This window comes from Stomoxys calcitrans, chromosome 4 (genome assembly GCF_963082655.1).
Source record: "Stomoxys calcitrans chromosome 4, idStoCalc2.1, whole genome shotgun sequence".
Taxonomy (NCBI): Eukaryota; Metazoa; Arthropoda; class Insecta; order Diptera; family Muscidae; genus Stomoxys; species Stomoxys calcitrans.
The window spans coordinates 6,837,864-6,861,548 of NC_081555.1; the positions used below are offsets into that span (position 1 = coordinate 6,837,864).

Below are 23,685 nucleotides of genomic sequence, written 5' to 3' on the forward strand. Positions count from 1 at the left end.
CTTTAACCCCCTTAGTAATGGAGGTGGAACGTATTGCGATGCACTGGCCAATACAATCCACACATTGGCTCTCTGGCTAACAGAATTGTAGTATAAAACTCAGCAAATACTGTTAAGTGTCCAACATTCCGTGACTATCAACAACACGTACAAGACATAACAAACATTATGGTGGTCTATTATAATTAAAATACAAAGAGAACTCGTTTTGGTTTCTTCTACGTCTTTTGAATGGAATAGATTCAAATTTAACGGTTATTTTTGACTAGCGGACCAAATAAAGTGTTTTATAAAAAAATACTCAAGACTGCTAACAAGTGAAGTGGCACAGCCTCAAAGAAAAGTGTTTTAAGATAGTCAGCCAAAAACTTAAATTTTAAAGGAAAAAATATTCTGTGTTGACTGTTTAACCAATCAAAAGATAAAATAATGGTGAGTGATCTTAAAGATTTCCCTGCGGCCATCAATCATCTATGATTATTACTTGAAGTTAAAATTTGCATTCTTTTGCCTAATTACATGATACCACTTTGATATATAGACCCACAAATCATTCTGGTGTGAAATAGCTGGTAAAAACGATGCGTGTTTTCGTTTTCGTTGATGGCATCTTTGAAATTGCTCTTTTTGGTTCAATAACAAAAATCTAACTACAAAAAAAAAAATGAAACCCCAACAAAAAAGTGAATGTTGTTTTGGGACAGCTTTAGATTCACATGCTACATCCGTTGCTTAGATGCACTTCTGCTAGAAGACATACACAATGTACAATCAACTAGCAACAACAACAACACTATGAACACCTCAAGCTTTGGCGGAACTTCTTGAAATAAAAAAAGGAAAAAAAAACTAACGAAAAACTACTTGACGCACCAAAATAAAATCGTATAAAAAATAAATAAAAATTAATTTGAGTTCTGTGGTTTAAACTCCTTTTTTGATAAGAAAATTCAGTCAGTTAGCCAAGAAGACATCCATGACATGATGTTCTTTTGGTGTTTTTGTTTTTGTAAAGCAAAAAATTGCAGCTTAAGCAAACAAGAACTCAAATTGCTGCTTCAGGTTTTATGTTTGTCTAGGCCTCTGCAGTTACCGGTGACGTTAGCCGCGGGGCCAGCACAATTTGAGTCATTTATCCATTGTCCAAAATTACATTGAATCTCTTAGCCAAAGAATGCAACTAGTTTTTGGTCAGTTTGTATTTTTGTTGTTGGAAAGGAGAGGGGTCTGCTATGGTCTTTTTTTTTTTTGGTTTGGTAAAGTTTTGTGCACATGTGCGATAATTATTTTGATTTTTTGACGATTATGAGAACATCAAAAAAAGAGGAGGAAGGAAAAAATGATAAAGACCAGAAAGAAAGATTTGAAAACTGAAATTTTAAAGAGTTGGAAAAAAATAATTACGAATTTTAAAGGAATACAAGAAAATAAAAAAAAGATTTGAAACACATACAAAACAATAGACTAAAGACACAAATTTGGCCAATAATGATGGCATTTGATATAAGTCAATTGGTAAAATATCGCGTTTTACACTTGAAAAACAATAAAAAGAAAGACTTAAGACACAAACGTCTCATCATCTTCCCCATATGCGCTACACATGCTATCTTATGTAAGATAGCATGCTGACTTATGTAAAATCGGTGCGGCAAGTGATACAGATTTGTAAGCATTTTCGATAAAAATGGCGATAAAAATGCAAAATGAATTTTTAATATCAAATTGCCCTTATATCATGTCATTCCTCATTTAATTTTTATCCTTTTTCACCCAAATATTTTGTGCAAAAATATCCCATATTTATAAAAACCTGTAAGGACTACGACTACGTCGTTGGGGATTGCAAATGGGCTATATCGGTTAAGATTTGGATATAGCTCCCATATAAACCGATCTCCAGATTCGACTTCTTGAGACAATGGAAGCCCCAACTTTTGTCTGCTTTGGCTGAAATTTTGCACATATTGTTCTGATATCACTTCTATTGGGTTGCCCAAAAAGTAATTGCAGATTTTTTAAAAGAAAGTAAATGCATTTTTAATAAAACTTAGAATGAGCTTTAATCAAATTTACTTTTTTACACTTTTTTTCTAAAGCAAGCTAAAAGTAACAGCTGATAACTGACAGAAGAAAGAATGCAATTACAGAGTCACAAGCTGTGACAAAATTTGTCAACGCCGACTATATGAAAAATCCGCAATTACTTTTTGGGCAATCCAATAACAATGGAGTCAAATAAGGTCCAAATCGGTCTTTAACCTGATATAGCTCCCATATAAACTGATCTCCCGATTTGATTCCTGAGCCTCTGGAAGCCGCAATTTTTGTTCGATTTGGTTGAAATTTTGCATATATTGTTCTGTTATGAATCTGTGCCCAGTACGGTCCAATTCAGCCCATAACTAGTTATAGCTCCCATAGTTGAGCAGAATCCATGCTGGTGGATTTCCAAAATTCGGCCCGGCCGAATTTGGCTGAAATTTTGCACAAAGTGTTCTGTTATGAGTTCCAACAACGGAGCCAAGTATGGTCCAAATCGGTCTATAACCTGATATAGCTCCCATATAAAGCGATCTCCTGATTTGGCTTCCTGAGCCCCTGGAAGTCACAATTTTTTACCGATTTGGCTGACATATTGTACAAGGTGTTCTGTTATGCCTCCCAACAACTGAGCCAAGTATGGTTCAAATCGGTCAAGAACCTTATATAGCCCCTATATAAACTGATCTCCTGATTTGACTTCTTGACCCCTTAAAAGCCTCAATTTTGGTCCGATTTGGCTGACATTTTGTACATGGTGTTCTGCTATGACTTCCAACAATGGAGTTAAGTACGGTTCAAATCGGTCAAGAACCTGATATAGCCCCAAATATAAACCGATCTCCCGATTAGACTCTTGAGCCCTTTTAAGCCGCAATTTTGGTCCAATTTGGCTGAAATTTTGCTATGACTTCCAACAATGGAGTTAAGTAAGTTCCAAATCGGTATTTAAACTGATTTAGCTCCCATATAAACCGATCTCTCGATTTGACTTCTTGAGCCCTTAAAAGCCGCAAATTTTAACCGATTTGTAGTGTTCTGTCATCACTTCCAACAATTGTGCTAAGTACGGTTTAAATCGGTTTATAACCTGAATTGGACCGTAATGGGCACAGAGTCATAACAGAACACTATGTGCGAAATTTCAGCTAAATCGATCAAAAATTGCGGCTTGTAAAAGCTCAGGAAGTCAAATCGGGAGATCGGCTTATATGGGAGCTATTCCCATGGGAGCTATTCCCATATAAGCCGATCTCCCGATTTGACTTCTTGAGCTTTTACAAGCCGCAATTTTTGATCGATTTAGCTGAAATTTTGCACATAGTGTTCTATTATGACTCTGTGCCCAGTACGGCCCAATTCAGTCTATAACTAGATATAGCTCCCATATTTTAGCAGAATGCATGGTGGTGGATTCCCAAGATTCCTCGCCTTTTTTCGTTGTACCTATTGGGTTACCCAAAAAGTAATTGCGGATTTTTCATATAGTCGCCGTTGACAAATTTTTTCACAGCTTGTGACTCTGTAATTGCATTCTTTCTTCTGTCAGTTATCAGCTGTTACTTTTAGCTTGTTTTAGAAAAAAAGTGTAAAAAAAGTATATTTGAATAAAGTTCATTCTAAGTTTTATTAAAAATGCATTTACTTCCTTTAAAAAAATCCGCAATTACTTTTTGGGCAACCCAATATATAACAGTAACGTTAGGTATCCTCCATATTGCATATTCTTTAAGCCTCTTAAAAATACGTTTTTTAGTGGACGCTAAAATGTAACCACATTTTCCTAAAGACAATCATTTCCATAAACCAAACTAAACAAATGAGTAATGTCAAAATTTGGACCTCCCCCCTTAGGGCAATTTGTCATTGGAAAACATGCAAATGCAAAAATAAAAAAATAATTGATTTTTTTTTCAGTAATTGTTTTGGCAATTTTTCATAATTAAATAAGTTTTTGTAAATATCCCAAAGACATAAACCAACGTCAAAAGATGGCAAAATATACAAAAAAAAAATTCCAAAATTTTAAGATTTCATGTAATGAAGAGTAAAGCCTAACAGAACATGACAAACTGTCCGCCTATCGACAATAGATTGTCAGGTTCTCTAACAAAAAATGCATTGAATGTGGCACTCACACACATAATACCATCAATCAAATAAAAAAATAGGTGCTGTAAAAGAAGAAGTAGAATAGCTATATACGTGGTGTTCTTTGAATATCACATGGAAATGTTAAAATTAATTGCCTTGCACATGAATGATTGCGATGAATTCTAGCCATTTTGTGGCCCATACGAAATATGATTTTATTACAAATAGCCATTAGACAAGTCTAAACAAACTTGTCTAATGGATCCAGTTGGATTCAGGAAAAAATCAAAAAATAAATGCCTCCATCAATTGTTATATCATCACAGCACAACTTGTGGCAATTTTTTCTTTGCACTTCCATTTTTATGAAGTGCACTTTGATAGCGATGTTGCTAAAGCATGTAAATTGCAATTTTGACGCCTTTTTATGTTGCAGTCTAATCTACATACAAGACTTCAGCTATTTCTCTCCATGAAATTTAAAAGCATTTTAAATTAAGCATACTAAAAGATGGGAATTAAAGAAAGCCATCACTGTATTGACATTAATGGCATTACATTTAATTGCAAAAAATAAAACGAATTAAAACGAAAGGCGTAAGACACCAACTTTGTAGTCAAAATGCTAAGAGTGAGTGTGTCTGTCTTTGTATTAACTTGCAAACAAATACAGACTCAGTGAACAAGGTGAAATGATTCAATATCGTACATAATAATCACCCAACAGTATTGCCGAATTGTAATTCGTTACTATTAACCCATGGAGCTTAGAAAGGAAGGAAGTCTCTATTCAAAAGGGGACAGAAAATGTTTTTTTTCTTCTTTAACACAAGACCTCCAAAAATTGAAAAGAAATTAATTTACTTATTGTCGTTAAGGAAGTTATATGGAGTTAATTATGCCATTGTCTAGGCCATATTGTGTTGGAGCATTTGATTGGATTACAAAGATTTGCTGGCAGAGGTATCAAAAAAATAAAAGTATATTTTTCGTATTTTTTAGGATTTGTAATTGAAATACAATTGTTTTGTGTAATTGCAGTGCTTTGAACGATCAATGCTTCAGAAAACCAATAGGCAAAAAACTGGAAAGGGAGGAGAACGCATTTATACACAGGCAAAAAAAGGACAGAATAAAGTATTGATTTGCCCAAAAAGTAATTGCGGATTTTTCATATAGTCGGCGTTGACAAATTTTTTCACAGCTTGTGACTCTGTAATTGCATTCTTTCTTCTGTTAGTTATCAGCTGTTACTTTTAGCTTGCTTTAGAAAAAAATTGTAAAAAAAGTATATTTGATTAAAGTTCATTCTATGTTTTATTAAAAATGCATTTACTTTCTTTTAAAAAATCCGCAATTACTTTTTGGGCAACCCAATACTTTATTCCCAACCCAATAGATTGACCATTATGTGGAGGCCACTGTAGCGCCGAGGTTAGCATATCCGCCTATGACGCTGAACGTCTGGGTTCGAATCCTGGCGTGAACATCAGAAAACATTTTCAGCGGTAGTTATCCCCTCCTAATGCTGGCGACATTTGTGAGGAACTTCGCCGTTTGAAAAAAATGACATCACAGCCATGTAAAATCTTCTCCACAAAGAAATGTCAAACTGCGGCACGCCGTTCAGACTCGGTTGTAAAAAGTAGGCCCCTTGTCTTTGAGCTCAAACTTGAATCGGACAGCACTCATTAAAATGTGAGAAATTTGCCCCTGTTCCTTAATGGAATGTTCATGGGCAAATTTGTATTTTTACTTATAATGTGAATTGGAAGGTAAAGCCAACTAACAAATTTTTGATGGGTAAAAATGTATTCGATATAAGCGTAAAAAACGGTAGGCAATAATCGATTAAATACGGAATGTCGATTTGAATTTCAGGCACTTTAACTACAACTTTAGGATTTTAGCATTGTAGTGGTTTTATAGCGCCACGGACGAAAATTGTATTTATGGCAAAATGGCAAAAAAAAAGAATAGTTTTGTTGGCATATCCCAAATGACTCGAATTGTCTTGATATTCTAAGTAAATCTAGCCAAGTCCTTCAGCCTGTTTGTCAAAATCAGCACCTTCACTTGAAATTTTGCACAGATACTCCTTATTAACGCAGAACGATGAGGAGCGAAAATGGGCGATATCGCTTCAGATTTGGACATATGTAGTTTTCATATACATTTATAGGGTGGTCTATCGCTTTGAATTTTTAAGACAGACATCTTTTGCCTTGTGTGAAAGCCACAATTTTTATTTTTACAACACACACTTCAAATCTCCCTAAAATAGGTGCATAAATAGACATAGTCTCCAAAAAAAAAAAAAAAAAAAAAAAAAAAAAAAAATCCCCCGATTTGAATTGTTGTGCGTTTAAAAGTCAAAATTTTTACGCGATTGGAAATTTGAAATTTCGTATGCTAAGAATTTTTGTGCCTTTCAACACCAACAGGCAGGTCTAAAGACTTATTTCATATCTCAGTTCACGGGATTTGAGTTCTTGAGTCTCGTGACGCCTACATTTTTATCGATTTGAGTGAAATTTGGTATTTGAAGTACATTCGTGCTATCTTTTCACCAACTGAAACATCGCCCAGATAGATCCATTAGAAGCAATAGGGCCATGATTTAACTTCCTTCGGACCTAAAAATGGTCAATTATTATCCAATTTTGGTTTCAAAAAATTCCATGTTTTGCAATTTTTCCTGATAACTAGGCTTAAGCTAGACATAATACATCTTTTTGCAATTATTAGGGGATTTTGCTTCGTTTTCTCACAAACGAGAATCAGACTTGTCAACGGAAAGTGTTATAAAACACTTCAATGTCAAAGCAATACAACGGTGCACTAATAATTATTCAATAGGTTATTGATATTAATTTTTAATGTGTTTTTGTCTGTCTGTTTTCCTTTTTGTACGTCCACCTGTCTGTCTGTGCTTCTTTCTGTTCATCTGCATCTTTGTCCATCTCTATTTCCGATTGTCTTTCTGTCCGTCTTTTGTTGTGATAGCATATCTTTGTATCCAACTGCCTTTACGTCTGCCTATCTTTACGTTTGTCAGTTTGTTTGTCTCTGTGCCTGTTTTTCCGACTGGTTGTCTGCCCGCGTGTTGTGTGTGCGTTCATTTATTTCTCTGTGAGTCTTTATGTCCTTCTATTCGTCTGTCCTTATTTCTATCTGAGCCTCTGTCCATTTTTATGTCCGCCTTTATGGCCGTCTTTCTTTATTTCCGTCTATCTTTATGTTCGTCTAGATTTTTGTCCATCTGTCTTTATGTTAGTCTATGTTTCTGTTCGTCTGAATTTATGTACATCTGTCTTCATGTCCGTCAGTCTTTATATCACAATGTCTTTGTCCTCGTCTTTCTCTCTGTACGTCAGTCTTTCTGTCCGTCTGTATCTCTGTTGGTTTGTTTTTATGTACGACTGTCTTCATGTCCATCTTTCTTAACGTTCGTTTGTGTTTTTATCCGTCTTCCTTTCTTTACGTTTGTCTTTATGCCCGTCTTTATGTCCGTTTGTTTTTACGTCCATCTATCTTTTTGTCCATCTGTCCGTCTGTCTTTATTTCCATCTGTGTTCATGCCCGTCTGTCTTTGTGTCCGTCTGTCTTTGTGTCTATCTGTCTTTAAGTGCGATTATTTTGTGTCCGTCTTGCGTTTTGTCCGTCCATCTATTTGTCTGATGGCCCGTCTGTCCATTTGATTTTTTGTTCAACTGTATTACTGTCCCTCCGTCTTTCTTTCCTTTTTTATGCCTCTATGTCTCTAAGTTCTACTGTCTTTGTCTCCATCTGTGTTTTTGTCCGCCTGTATTTATGTGTAACTGTCTTTATGTCGGTCTCTATCTTTTTGTTCGACTGTGTTTCTATCCGGCTGTCTTTATTTCCGTCTATATCTCTGTCGGTCTGTATTTCTGTCTGTCTGTATTTCCGATTGGTTTTGTGCCCGTCCATCTATTTGTCCTTTGGTCCGTCTGTTCGTCTGTCCATCTGGATTTCTGTTCGACTGTATTTCTGCCCATCTGTCTTTCTTTCCATTTTACTTTATGTCAGCATTGTCTTTGTGTTCCATTGCCTTTATGTCCATCTGTGTTTCTGTACGTCTGTATTTATGTGTAACTGTCTTAATGTTTGTCTCTCTTTATTTCCGTCTATCTTTATGTACGTCTGTGTTTTTGTCCGGCAGTATTTATGTCGGTCTATGTTTCTGGCCGTCTGTGTTTTTGACGACTGCCTTTATGTCCAACTGACTTTCTCTTCTTTTTCCTTTCTGAACGTCTGTCTTTCTGTCCATTTGTATTTCTTGCGGTCTGCAATTCTATCCGTCAGAATTTCTGTCGATCTGTATTAATTTCCGACTGTCTTTATGTCGGTTAATGTTTCTGTCCGTTGGTCTTTATATTCGATTGTCTTTATGTTTGTCCACCAATATTTCCGTCTGAATTTCTGTCCGTTTATATTTATATCTGCCTGTGTTTATATCTATCTTTATTTCTATCCGTCTGTCTTTATGCCCGAATATCTTTATGTTCGGCTGTGGTTTTGTTTATTTGCCTTTATATCCAACTGTCTATAGGCCCGTTTACCTTAAGTCCGTGTGTCATTATGGCTAATTGTCTCTCTGTCCGCCTTTCTGTCCGAACGTCTGTCTTTCTGTTCGTCTGTATTTCTGTCGGTCTGTCTTTTTGTCCGTCTGTGTTTTTGTCCATCTGTCTTTGTGCCCGCTTGTCATTCTTTCTATCTGTATTTCGATATATATTTCTGTCCATTTATCTTTCTTTCTATCCGTATTTGTATTCATCTGCCTTCATGACCAACTGTCTTTATAGGTCTGTCTGTCTGCCTTTTGTTTATATGTAAGTTTTTATTTCTGTCCATCTGTATTACTGTCCGTCTGTCCTTTTGTTCATCTGTTTTTTTGGGTTGCCCAAAAAGTAATTGCAGATTTTTCATATAGTCGGCGTTGAAAAATTCTTTCTTCTGTCAGTTATCAGCTGTTACTTTTCGCTTGCTTTAGAAAAAAAAGTGTAAAAAAAGTATATTTGATTAAAGTTCATTCTAAGTTTTATCAAAAATGCATTTACTTTCTTTTAAGAAATCCGCAATTACTTTTTGGGCAACCAATATAAACGTCTCTCTTTATGTCCGCCTCTCTCTATGTTCTTCTCTCTTTATCTACGCCTGACTTTATGTCCGTCTGTATTTATGTCCATCTGTTTTTATCACCTACATTTCTGTTCATCTATCTGACTGTCTTCTGGCCCGTCTGTCTGTCTATAAAAAAAAACTATCCAGCTTAAATTCACCGCTCGGAAGTTTTATTAATAAACCACCGTAATGAAGAGGTTAGCATGTCCGCCTATGAAGCTTCGAATCCTGTCGGGAACATCAAAAAATTTTCAGCAGTGGTATCGACAGCTAATGCTGGCGACATTTGTCAGGTACTATGCCATTTGAAAAAAATGGCATGGCAGCCATGTAAAAACTTCTCCCCAAACTGCGGCACGCCGTTCGAACTCGGCTATAGGCCCCTTATCATTGAGCTTATATTGGGTTGCCCAAAAAGTAATTGCGGATTTTTCATATTGTCGGCGTTGACAAATTTTTTCACAGCTTGTGACTCTGTAATTGCATTCTTTCTTCTGTCAGTTATCAGCTGTTACTTTTAGCTTGCTTTAGAAAAAAAGTGTAAAAAAAGTATATTTGATTAAAGTTCATTCTAAGTTTTTTTAAAAATGCATTTACTTTCTTTTAAAAAATCCGCAATTACTTTTTGGGCAACCCAATACTTGTCACATTGATATGTAACAAGTTTTCCCCTGTTGCGTAATAGAATGTTCATGTGCAGATTTGCAATGCATTGCTTTGGGGATTGCAAATAGTTTCCTTGCATAGTTTCTGATTTGAATAAAGCTCCCATATAAACCGATACGCCGATGATAAGGGCCTGCTTTTTATAGTCGAGTCCGAACGGCATACCGCAGTGCGATACCTCTTTGGGGAGTAGTTTTTATTGGCATAGTACCTCACAAACGTGGCCAGCATTAGAAGGGGATATAACGCGCTGAAATTTTTTTCTGATGTTCTCTCTAGGATTCAAACCCATAGGCTGATTCAAACCTCTGCGGTACGGTAGCCTCCAGCAATCCCCCATGACCCACATTAACAAGAAGTATCTGTACAAAATTTCAAGCGACTAGCTTTATTCGTTCGACAGCTTTCGTGATTTCAAGGGACGAACGGACATGGCTAGATCGATTCAGACGACCAAGAATATATAAACTTTATGGGATCGCAGATCAACATTTCGAGGCGTTATGGAATGACCAGATTAGAATATGCCCACACTATGGTGGAGTGTTAATAACTTTGCACAATATGTTATTTATATGACAAGTTTTCAATATACAATATGCCCCTCGATCTCTATAAGCATCACCGCTTATGCAATTCGCAATTCGCCTAGAGCTATAAATATATTAAAAAAAATATATGTGTTATAGAAAATTGCTTCTTTGACTTATTCATTTCGTTTATGTATGCCAATATACCCTCCAGCCAAATTTACATTTAATATTGACCAAAACTACCAAACCCATTTCTCATTTAACAACATTTTTCCTATATTGCAAGAAATGATGCATTGAAAACAAAACAATTTTGGGCGTCAAATAATAACGGTTAGAGGTCCATTTCAAATTTCCAAAATTCCTAAGAAAGCAACCGCAATTTTGTCTAACAAAAAATAATAATAATAATGATTGTGGTTTTCGAAAGACAAGCTCAAATCAAAATACTCAAAAAAAATGCTGTTGGTGTTGTATTAAGTTGGCCACATTTTAAATTAAACTTGAAGCTAAGTAAAACAGCCACAGAAAATAAGCGAACAAGTAAACATTGCAATTTACCATATAATTAAAAATGTTTAAAATAAACATTAACTGCATGATAATCTCCCCTATTATGTGTAAGACTGTAGATGAATGGCATGGTGTGTGTGGTCCATTGTTAACGTTGATGGTGATACTACCTCAGGACAAAATCATATTGTTAACTGTGGTCACGATGACAAGGCACAAAGTAAACCAATGCATATGTATATGACGGGGTCTCTTTAACTTAACTTAAGCTTCAAACGCCCACTCAACAAACAGGTGAAAGGTATGAATGGCAAAGACGTTGATATGTGTCCACCATTTCAAATCGTTCTGTAACTAATCTAAACATTAACCTTTTTTCGCCGCCAGTCATCGCCATGATAATTTTAAACGCCTTTTTCGTTTATTGTAAATAGAAAAATAAACAAAAATGATTTGCAGTTTGCACCAAAAAAGGGAGAGGGGGGGGGGGGGGTTGCATTACTACTACTACGACCAGCAAAAAATGTTTTCATTAAATAAAACATTCACCTAGAAAGGTGTGTCCCTAACCAAATGAAAACCAATGGAATATGGTCATAAAAATTCGAAAGTAATTCGCTGAAAATGAAAGCATTTTCAGTTTTCCTAGGTAGAAGGAAGTGCGACTACTTTACTTAACACACACCTGAACCAATCTCCGCTTCGGCTACAAAGTATGGTGTTATGCAGTTTTTGAAAGTTGATCCATCTATTATCAAAACCTAATCATTTCTACCATCATCCTTGAGTAATTATTACAATTTGCCAAAATTTATTGCCATCTACCATTGGCTTATGGTGTTTTCATTTTCCATTTTTGCAGAAATGTTTTACGTTTGCCTTGTTGTTCACAAGTGCTTTGGTCATAAACCAGGCTAAAATTATCCAAGCCACTCAGCATTATGCTTATAAGGCTAAAGAGGATCATCAACATAATCACCAGCTGAAACCAATGCACCAATACCAGACGCAAGCAAACCCCAGCAATCAGGTCAGTCAGCCACTGAAACGAGCCCAGGAAATAGTGGCCAGTTATAACACATATGACAGCATACACCATCCACAAGGAGTCCATTCACCACCACAACCATCACCATCTGGGCACTCATCATCGGCTCAGTCTTATCAAAAGAGATATACTAATGTACAATATAATGTTTTACAAAACTTGGATCATGCCGAAACTGGTCGGGAGTATCATCAATCACAGCCTTTGGTCTACAACTTAAGGGAGATGAGTCAACAGGAAAAGCCTTCTTTATTGGCTCTATTGAAGAGGCAACAACAAGAATTGAGTGAAGGTTATGCCACTTTTTTGCAAGATGAACAAGAACAACAACAGCATAGTGGAAGGTAAGAGAAAAAGCCTTTTAAACCTCTCTCTCTCTCTCTCTCTCTCTTAAATAAAGCGCTTTTTTCAAATTCTTTATACTCTCTTCAAACAAAAGACTTAAGACACATAATCTTATGCTAAGGGGAGCAAAGTTTTAATTGAAACCAAAAGACTTAAGACACAAACATGTTTTGAAAAAGCTATATTACACCGGATAAGCTTAGCTATAAACAAATAAAACTTTTCGAACATGAATCAAATATGGATAGTTGAAGGCAACAAAACAAAAACAAATGCATAAAATGAGGTTTTTTGCTTAAGAAGAAGAGTATTCATAAATTTTTCTCCTCTTTCTCCAAGGAAATTAAGGCATTTCAAAATCACACACACACACACACACACACACACACACAATATTTATACCCTACATAACCACTGTGGTACGGGATATTATAACTATGGTTTGTTTTTCAACACTAAAAATGAGAAAAGCTAGATCCATTGATAAGTATACCGATCGGCTGATTCGGTTTTGCGATGATTCCTGATTCGATTTAGCGATGCCAATTTGTCTTTCCATGTATTCTTGTGATCACGGTACAGGTCGCATTTGTTGTCTGATTTCCATAAAATTTTGCACAAGTCACTTTTTTGGTCCGACGACGAACGCTATTGTTTTTGGACAAAATCGCTTCAGATTTAGATATAGCTCCCATATACATCTTTCATTTAGCGTGAGGTGTTTTTTTTTTTGACATCCCAGTATGTGTGCAAAATTTTATTAAAATCGATTCAAATTTAGATATAATTCCCACATATATTTTTCATCAGATACGGCCTTTTAAGGCTGTACAAGCCAACATTTTGGTACGATTTATACAAAATTTAGCGTGAGGTGTTTTAATTAACGTTTCAGTATGTGTGTAAAATTTCATCAATATCGGTGCAGATTTAGATATAGCTTTAATGTAGATCTTTCAGCCGATATGGCCTTTTAAGGTTTTAAAAACCACATCTTTAGCGTGAGGTGATGTCTTTGACGTGCCAGTATGTGTGCAAAATTACATCAAAGTCGGCACAAATTTAGATACAGCTCCTCTATATGTATTTCAGCTGATATGGCCTTTAAAGGCTCTTTTTACATAATTTCATGATCAATCACCTTGGAGGCACCGTAGCGTAGAGGCTATAAAAAGGAGGCCTCTTATCATTGAGCTAAAATCTTTGTCCCTGTTCCTCAATGGAATGTTCATGGGTTCCTCAATGGAATGCTGTGTTCACCGGCGATCGGTTCTCATTTCCAGACATATCATCCTGTCCAAAAACCCAGGACGCTATGTCATAAGCTTGAAGTTTATTCAATGATACAAAAAATTCCTCTACGCACTTCAAATTTACTTTTCTCAATTTAAAGGCCTTGAGTACGGAAATGCTGTACACATAAATTCTGCATTTCGGAAGATTTAAATCTATTCCCAGAATTTTTTTACAACGGTCGAAATGGCACAAACCTCTGCATGAAAGACCTTACACTCCTCCGACAGCCTCTGCAACATAGCGATATCGAGTGGATCAGAGTTCCACAACATCATGCCTTGGAGCCATCTGCAAACGTCAATGTTCGCACACGCAGCATCCGCCTCCCATTACTCCATTGCGGGAAAACTAATATTTAAGACCCTATCTTGAATCAATCTTGGTTCATGTAAGACACCTTCCTCAGTTTAGCCTCCGTATCTATAGAACTACTAAATGGCCATACCCTATCTCCATTAATACGCCGAGCTCTCTCAGCAAAAGCGCAACATTGAGGCCTCAGCTAGAGAAAAATAAGATATCGACAAACGAATTTAAATTTAAACTAGATAAAATATTTTTAGCAACTTGATCAGTTATTTTTTGTTTTACAAACATTAAAACCAAAAATCTTTGACCTAAACTTTTTGCTTAAAACTTGAAGATCTAAAAGTTTCACGAAAGCTCTTACTAAATAAGCAGCTTTCATCAAGTTCGTCTAAGTGCCTTTGCTAAGTGCTAAACAAAAGACTTAAGACACAAACCAGCATAAGCCACACATGTAAGTTGAAATGATTTTCATTAAAAGCTTCATTTTTGTTTAACAGAATCGCATAAGGTGGCAAAATTCAATTATTTTAAAGTAAGGAAATGCAAGCTCTATTTATTTCTATAATGCGAATATGATATCCAAAAATTGGAGCCAAGTACCTAGGGGTCGCCCCAAGAGTACCGCCCAAAATGAAAAGGTGGACTGATCGGGACAATATAGGATCCCAAAGAAAGGTATTCGAGAGTAGAATATGAATATGATAATTAAAATTTGATCCAATGAGGTAGTTGCAGGGTATAGTTGTACTTTACATACCAAATTTCTGTCAAACAAGGAACAATTTAATTTTCTAAGGGGCCGGAGAGTGCAAGGAGAGATCGGCTTATATGATTTTAGACCGATTTGGACAATGTTTATCATAGATGTTGGAAATCATAACATAAACCTACGTGCAAAATTCATCCAAATAGTATAACAATTGCGGCTTCTGAGGGATCAAATGCCAAATTAGGAAATCTGTTTATATGAGGGTTATATGAGGTTATACACCGATTCAGACTGTACTTGGCACGATCGTTGGGACTAGCGTAGCTGAGGTTCAGGTTAGGTTGGGATTAGGTTAGGTTTAGGTGTAGGATTAAGTAAAGGTTTTGGTTTAGGTTTAGGTTTAGGTTAGGTTTACGTTTAGGTTTAGGTTTAGCCTTAGCTTTAGGTTTAGCTTTAGCTTTATGTTAGGGTTAGGGTAAGTGTTAGGGTTAGGGTTAGGGTTAGGGTTAAGGTTAGGGTTAGGGTTAGGGTTAGGGTTAGGGTTAGGATTAGGATTAGGGTTAGGGTTAGGGTTAGGGTTAGGGTTAGGGTTAGGGTTAGGGTTAGGGTTAGGGTTAGGGTTAGGGTTAGGTTTAGGGTTAGGGTTAGGGTTAGGGTTAGGGTTAGGGTTAGGGTTAGGGTTAGGGTTAGGGTTAGGGTTAGGGTTAGGGTTAGGGTTAGGGTTAGGGTTAGGGTTAGGGTTAGGGTTAGGATTAGGATTAGGATTAGGGTTAGGGTTAGGGTTAGGGTTAGGGTTAGGGTTAGGGTTAGGGTTAGGGTTAGGGTTAGGGTTAGGGTTAGGGTTAGGGTTAGGGTTAGGGTTAGGGTTAGGGTTAGGGTTAGGGTTAGGGTTAGGGTTAGGGTTAGGGTTAGGGTTAGGGTTAGGGTTAGGGTTAGGGTTAGGGTTAGGGTTAGGGTTAGGGTTAGGGTTAGGGTTAGGGTTAGGGTTAGGGTTAGGGTTAGGGTTAGGGTTAGGGTTAGGGTTAGGGTTAGGGTTAGGGTTAGGGTTAGGGTTAGGGTTAGGGTTAGGGTTAGGGTTAGGGTTAGGGTTAGGGTTAGGGTTAGGGTTAGGGTTAGGGTTAGGGTTAGGGTTAGGGTTAGGGTTAGGGTTAGGGTTAGGGTTAGGGTTAGGGTTAGGGTTAGGGTTAGGGTTAGGGTTAGGGTTAGGGTTAGGGTTAGGGTTAGGGTTAGGGTTAGGGTTAGGGTTAGGGTTAGGGTTAGGGTTAGGGTTAGGGTTAGGGTTAGGGTTAGGGTTAGGGTTAGGGTTAGGGTTAGGGTTAGGGTTAGGGTTAGGGTTAGGGTTAGGGTTAGGGTTAGGGTTAGGGTTAGGGTTAGGGTTAGGGTTAGGGTTAGGGTTAGGGTTAGGGTTAGGGTTAGGGTTAGGGTTAGGGTTAGGGTTAGGGTTAGGGTTAGGGTTAGGGTTAGGGTTAGGGTTAGGGTTAGGGTTAGGGTTAGGGTTAGGGTTAGGGTTAGGGTTAGGGTTAGGGTTAGGGTTAGGGTTAGGGTTAGGGTTAGGGTTAGGGTTAGGGTTAGGGTTAGGGTTAGGGTTAGGGTTAGGGTTAGGGTTAGGGTTAGGGTTAGGGTTAGGGTTAGGGTTAGGGTTAGGGTTAGGGTTAGGGTTAGGGTTAGGGTTAGGGTTAGGGTTAGGGTTAGGGTTAGGGTTAGGGTTAGGGTTAGGGTTAGGGTTAGGGTTAGGGTTAGGGTTAGGGTTAGGGTTAGGGTTAGGGTTAGGGTTAGGGTTAGGGTTAGGGTTAGGGTTAGGGTTAGGGTTAGGGTTAGGGCAAGGGTTAGGGTAAAGATTAGGGTAAAGGTTAGGGTAAAGGTTAGGGTTAGGGTTAGGGTAAAGGTCTATGTTATGTCTATGTTAGATTTAGGTTAGGTTTAGGTTAGGTTTAGGTTAGGTCTATGTCATGTATATGTTAGGTTTGGTTAGGTTAGGTTTAGGTTAGGTTTATGTTATGTCTATATTAGGTTTAAGATAGGTTCAGGTTATGTTAAAATAAGGTTTAAGTGGCAGTCTGCCATCAGACTCACTAAGGCGTTTTCTTCTATTGCGATACCACAGGAACAGGGGAAGGATGGCTTTAAAAAGCCCAATAACATGCGAATGTTCACATCCGCTAACACAGACAAGTTCTCGAGGAAATGAGAAAAGTCAAGCTCCTTGTGACTGTCAGTGCGGGACACACACATAGCAGATGTTCAATAGTCTCTTCTTCTTCGACGTCCACACAGCTTCTGTAGAAGCCTTTACTTGCAACCTTTAGTCTGTCAGCATGTTTTCCGATCAGACAGTTACCTGTCGTGACGCGTGCAAGGCCATGCAATTTTGGAGTGTACAAAACCCCCTGTTTGTGACTATCTGTCATTCGTTGCCCTTGGGGCTTGATCCTGAAAGCCAAGCTTGAGGCTTACCCACAGATTCCAGTTTCTCTGTAGTGTGTGACACGATATCTTAGCCATTCTACTATTTCTTTAATTGCAAGGATCTCCGCTTTATGCAAACTACAGTGATCGGGTAACCTTTTCGATATGACCAGTCCTAGTTCTTAGAGTGCACTTCACAAAGTTGCTCGCGTATTTTAAGATACATTTTTTTAAACACAACTTATTTTGAATTCTTTTCTACCCATTCATCATTTTTGGGTAAAAAAAGTTACACGGCGCCTATCAAAATCTTTTTTGTTTCATTAGATAAAAATATTTTTATCTAATGTCCAATAAAAATTTTTTTTTACATTGTTTACTTTTTGTGATTTCGAAATGTTTTATTTATCTATTATTCCGTTACATCTATGTTTCTTTCTTAGCTATCTATCTCATTAAAAATTCGTTGAATTCTATACAAATCGTATTATGCGCTATAGTTACGCTTCAACACAAAACATTTAATTGGGTTTTTAAATTTCAATTGAGCTTTTGACTTAACCTACTGCCATACAAATTGGCTGTGGTTATTTATAAAAAAAATGCTTAGGTTAATTTTATTTAATATGCATTTTTGCATGTTACTACGAATTTTTTGCTCCTTCCTGGGGTGGGTCCATTTTCATTATTAAACCGTCCAACATCCCAGCAACACAATAACCAATATATAAATCCTGTTTTTAACTATTTTTTTATTTTTGTTGGCCATAAGCCCCCCCACATTTTTTAAAAAATGCAAAAACAAAAAAATAAATTTTAATGACAAGTCAAATGTGCTGTAAACATTAAACTCAACAACTTAGTCATCGATTGATCACGTATAAATGACAGTTTCCTGGTCTAACCGGCCATCGGTCACACCAACAACAATGATGACAGTAGAAATATTAGAAAACAAAATGCCACAAGAAATTCCATTCAAATCGCCTAAATAAAATCATTAATTACAGCAGCAGGTGCTGAGAAAAAGTCAAATTTGAAAGGTTTTAATTAAAAGAAACAACATTAAATTAAATGGAAGAGCCACATTTTGCAATACGAAAAAAATTTACCTTTCCTAGTTGAGTTAAAAATGAGGGCTGCAGACGACTCTTATAAACTATCTGCTATAAATTGGATTCCTTGATATTTCCATGAGATTTTCCATGAAATTTTCTCTAAAGACACAATTTTTCATGAAAATTTCTTCTTAAAAGAGAATTCATTTCTCTTTAAAGACAAAATTTCCATGAAATTTCTACCAAATTTTCTCCAAACACAAAATTTCCATGAAATTTACTCCAATGATAAAATTTCCGTAAAATTTTTGCTATAGAAAAAATTTCCATGAAATAGTCTCTAAAGACAAAATTTAATTTTAAAAATTTAAGACAAAATCCTTATGAAATTTTCTCCAACGACAAAACTTTTATAACATTTTTATGAAATATTGCTGAATTGCTATAACATTTTCTCTTAAGACAAAATTTCCATTAAATTTTCTATGAAATTTTCAACAAATTTTTATGAAATTTTCTCTAAAGACAAAATTTGCATGAAATTTTCAACAAATTTTTATGAAATATTCTCTAATGACAAAATTTCTATAAAATTTTCTCTAAAGACAAAATTTCTATGAAAATTTCTCTTAAGACAAAGTTTCCATTAAATTTTCTATGAAATTTTCAAAAAATGTTTATGAAATTTTCTCTAAAGACAATATTTGCATGCAATTTTCAACAAATTTTTATGAAATTTTCTCTAATGACAAAATTTCTATTAAACTTTCTCTAAAGACAAAATTTCCATGAAATTTTTAAAAAAAATTTTTATGAAATTTTCTCCAAAGACAAATATCCATGAAATTTTCTCTAAAGACAAAATATCCATGAAATTTTCTCTAAAGACAAAATATCCATGAAATTTTCTCTAAAGACATAATATCCATGAAATTTTCTCTAAAGACAAAATTTCTATGAAATTATCTCTAAAGACAAAATGTCCTTGAAATTTTCTCTAAAAACAAAATTTCCATGAAACTTCCTCTAAAGAGAAAATTTTCGTGAAATTTTTAACAATTTTTTATGAAATTTTCTCTAACGACAAACTTTCTATGAAATTTTCTCTAACGACAAAATTTCTATGAAATTTTCTCTAATGGCAAAGTTTCTATAGGTTTTCTCTAAAGAAAAAGACAAAATTTCCATGAAATTTTCAACAAATTTTTCTCTAAAGACAAAATTTCCACGAAATTTTCAATAAATTTCTATGAAAATTCCTCTAACGATACAATTTCTATGAAATTTCCTCTAACGACAAAATTTCTATAAAATTTTCTCTAAGGACTAAATTTCTATGAAATTTTCTCTCAGACAAAATTGTTATAAAATTTTCTCTAAAGACAAAATTTCTATGAAATTTTCTCTAAAGACAAAATTTCTTTAAAATTTTCTCTAAAGACAAAATTTCTATGAAATTTCCTCTTACGACCAAATGTCTATGAAATTTCCTCTAACGAAAAAATTTCTATGAAATTTCCTCTAACGACAAAATTTCTAGGAAATTTCCTCTAACGACAAAATTTCTATGAAATTTCCTCTAACAACAAAATTTCTAGGAAATTTTCTCTAAGGACTAAATATTAATGAAATTTTCTCTAAGACAAAATTTTTATGAAATTTTCTCTAAAGACAAAATTTCTATGAAATTTTCTCTAAAGACAAAATTTCTATGAAATTTTCTCTAAAGACAAAATTTCTATGAAATTTTCTCTAAAGACAAAATTTCTATGAAATTTTCTCTAAAAACAAAATTTCTATAAAATTTTCGCTAAAGATAAAAATTTCCCTAACCGTAGCGCAGAGGTTAGCATGTCCGCCTATGACGCTGAACGCCTAGGTTCGAATCCTGGCGAGACTATCAGAAAAAAATTTCAGCGGTGGTTTTCCCCTCCTAATGCTGGCAACATTTGTGAGGTACTATGCCATGTAAAACTTCTCCCCAAAGAGGTGTCGCACTGCGGCACGCCGTTCGGACTCGGCTATAAAAAGGAGGCCCCTTATCATTGAGCTTAAACTTGAATCAGACTGCACTCATTGATATGTGCGAAATTTGCCCCTGTTCCTTAGTGGAATGTTCATGGGCAAAATTTACAAATTTGCAAAATCCTAACCCTAATCCTAATCCTAACCCTAACCCTAAGCCTAAGCCTAACCCTAACCCTAACCCTAACCCTAACCCTAACCCTAAACCTAACCCTAACCCTAACCCTAACCCCAACCCTAACCCTAACCCTAACCCTAACCCTAAACCTAACCCTAACCCTAACCCTAACCCTAACCCTAACCCTAACCCTAACCCTAACCCTAACCCTAACCCTAACCCTAACCCTAACCCTAACCCTAACCCTAACCCTAACCCTAACCCTAACCCTAACCCTAACCCTAACCCTAACCCTAACCCTAACCCTAACCCTAACCCTAACCCTAACCCTAACCCTAACCCTAAGCCTAACCCTAACCCTAACCCTAACCCTAACCATAACCCTAACCCTAACCCTAACCCTAACCCTAACCCTAACCCAAACCCAAACTCTAACCCTAACCCTAACCCTAACTCTAACCCTAACCCTAACCCTAACCCTAACCCTAACCCTAACCCTAACCCTAACCCTAACCCTAACCCTAACCCTAACCCTAACCCTAACCCTAACCCTAACCCTAACCCTAACCCTAACCCTAACCCTAACCCTAACCCTAACCCTAACCCTAACCCTAACCCTAACCCTAACCCTAACCCTAACCCTAACCCTAACCCTAACCCTAACCCTAACCCTAACCCTAACCCTAACCCTAACCCTAACCCTAACCCTAACCCTAACCCTAACCCTAACCCTAACCCTAACCCTAACCCTAACCCTAACCCTAACCCTAACCCTAACCTCAGTTACATGACCTTGACCAAAACAAATATAAACAAAAAATATTTAACTGCCATTGTGATAGTTTGTCAATGTAAGGTTTGTTTCCTAAGTCTTTTGTTTATTAATTTCTTTTGCCTAAGTCCACCACTACCAATTATTTGCCTAATAAAAAAAAACAAGAGACAACATCTCTCTGGCATATTTTCAAGCTCGCTTTCAGTCATATTTAATTACCGTTATCAAGGATTTTTTCAAGTAATGCCAGATAAATGCACAAAACATAAATTGCGGGCAACAATTTTATGTTTTTGGGCTTTCGATGAACGTGCAAATATTCAAATGTCACTGAAGCAAAGAAAAAATTTTTAAATTAAAGTTTTTGCAGAAAAAAACAACAACAGCAGTGAGCTGGCAATGGTGGTTAACCAATATGTGAATGTAGTGCTACTCTCAAGCCAATGAAATAAAATTCACACTTTTAAAAACAAGCAGTGTAGTCAGTGGAGGATTTTTTTCAATTTGTGTTTTTTTTTTCATTTGTTGTTGATGTTAAATAATGTGCGATGTGTAAGAGTTTTATTACATAGAGAGAAGCGATTAAAATCATTGCAAGTTATTTCATTCGAACAAAAATATTAATAAATTTGTTTTTGCTTTTTCTTTAAATTTAAGCTTCAGCGACAATCGGGCACAGCAACATGACAGCACACTCCAACAAACAAATCCTCAAATGTTGCATTACCAACAACTACAAGAACAACAACGACACTTGTATTACCAACAATTACAACAGGAGGAACAACTGCAGCAGCAGCAACAACGGCCACCACCACCAACACAGCTGCAACAAATCCTCTACGAGCCAAAACAGCAGCAGCAACTGGCTGTCGCCTTTGTCACTCCAGTAGCACAGTCAACAGAAATCACCACTCCATCACCGTTGGCTATAACCCAGGCAACAGTGCATCCAAACTTACAACATCAGGCAAAACAGACATTTTTAGCACCACCACCACCGCCACCAGAAATTGTGTCACACGCAACTGGCAACGAAGCATCACCACCATCGCCATCCATAAACCTAAAATTATATCAAAGTCTGCCACCACCATCAGAGCACCAACGCAACCAATTGCCCGAATATGCAATTGCCACGGGTGTAAAATATGCTACCATCAACCAACACCATAATAAACCATATAGTCAACCAGCAGCACCCCCATCACCTATTGAACGTCATCCTGCCGAGGTATATGGCCTACCACCCCAAACCCCAGGCAAACATTCTAAACAAGTCTTATATGCTCCCATGCGTTTCGATCGCAAATTGCCTTATTCCTCAAAAACCTTCCCCTACCCACCCTCATTTATCTCCCTGACCACCACCGAAAGGCCTGTGAAATATGAGCAGCAGCATTTTGCTTCTCCCCCACAACACTACTATTCTTATGATCACAAATCGGCCTACAACAAGATACCTGATTTATTTGATCATCGCAATGCCAAATCTCTGTTGGACTCCTACATACCCAGTTGGCAGGTGGTGAAAATGCTGCAAAGTTTTCAGCAGCAACCGCAACACCAGGGTGGGAATATAAATCATAATGGCAATTTGCAAACCTTGGCAACACCCTATAAGGGACACTTTAAAAGGAATGCCAGTAATCAGGGAAATTTTTAAATAGCTAAAAAAAAGAGTCGTAAGGTTTTAAGTATTTTTTTATTATTATATAACTCGTTTATTTAAAGTGTTTTTTTTTTTAATTGTAAATGTTTTTATGTTACCTAAATTATTTTTAATAAAAACAACCATTAAATGAAAGCAAAGGAACAACTAGTTGATATATATTTTTTAAGTCAGAATAAACAAAAAATAAAAGAAAAAACCTTTAAAGGTGCTGGACAGTCAGACAGAAATTCCTTTCGTTATGGCCATAGGCAGTCTAAATGCCAGGAAAAATGTTACACTCTCACAATCGGGACTTATGTAAAAGGTATGGCAACACTCAAAAACCCTGAATTTAAAGATAGTCAAATCTATCGTAGCACAGAGGTTAGCAAGTCCGCCTAGACGCTGAAAGCCTGAATTCGAGTCCTGGTGAAAAAAAAAGAGAAAATTTTCAGAGGTGGTTACCCCCTCCCAATGCTGGCGACATTTGTGAGGTACTTTGCCATGTAAAAACTTCTCTCCATAGAAGTGTTGCATTGCGGCACGTTTTTCGGACTCGGCTATAAAAAAGGGGGCCCTTATCATAGAACTTAAACCTAAATCGCACAGCACTCATTGATATGTGAGAAGTCTGCCCTTAATGGAATTTTAATGGGCAAATTTGCATTTGCATTTTCGAAATCGAAAATTGACCTTGCAAATATATTTCTCAGAAACCTTCTCAGCATTAACAACAGAACAAAATGATTTGAATACGAAATAACACCACCATAGAATTTGTCAAAAATTTACACATTACTAGCTGAAATGTATGCCCATAGTGGCATGGAGCGGATTAATATGCGCACCCGGTAACCTAACTCAGATTATAATAGTTTAGGAAGGGTTCTGAGATTAAGGATGTGAGCTATTTCCAAATATGATTCGATTTGGACGAGTTGCAAACCA

The 23,685-nt window shown here is 36.5% G+C and overlaps 1 protein-coding gene across 1 annotated transcript; it reads left to right on the forward strand.

The window, feature by feature from the left end:
* Positions 1-350: 350 nt before the first annotated feature.
* On the forward strand, positions 351-22,749 carry LOC106087847 (basic-leucine zipper transcription factor A). The gene is made up of 3 exons (XM_013253034.2): positions 351-432; positions 11,857-12,386; positions 21,741-22,749. The coding sequence occupies exons 1-3, from the start codon at positions 430-432 to the stop codon at positions 22,747-22,749; spliced, it is 1,542 nt and encodes a 513-aa protein (XP_013108488.2). The 5' UTR covers positions 351-429.
* Positions 22,750-23,685: the final 936 nt, after the last annotated feature.

What these genes read in the sequence shown, in the direction of transcription:
- LOC106087847 (XM_013253034.2), top strand. An exon ending in CAACAACAGCATAGTGGAAG is followed by an intron (nt 12,387 to 21,740) that starts GTAAGAGAAAAA and finishes TTTAAATTTAAG; the next exon opens with CTTCAGCGACAATCGGGCAC.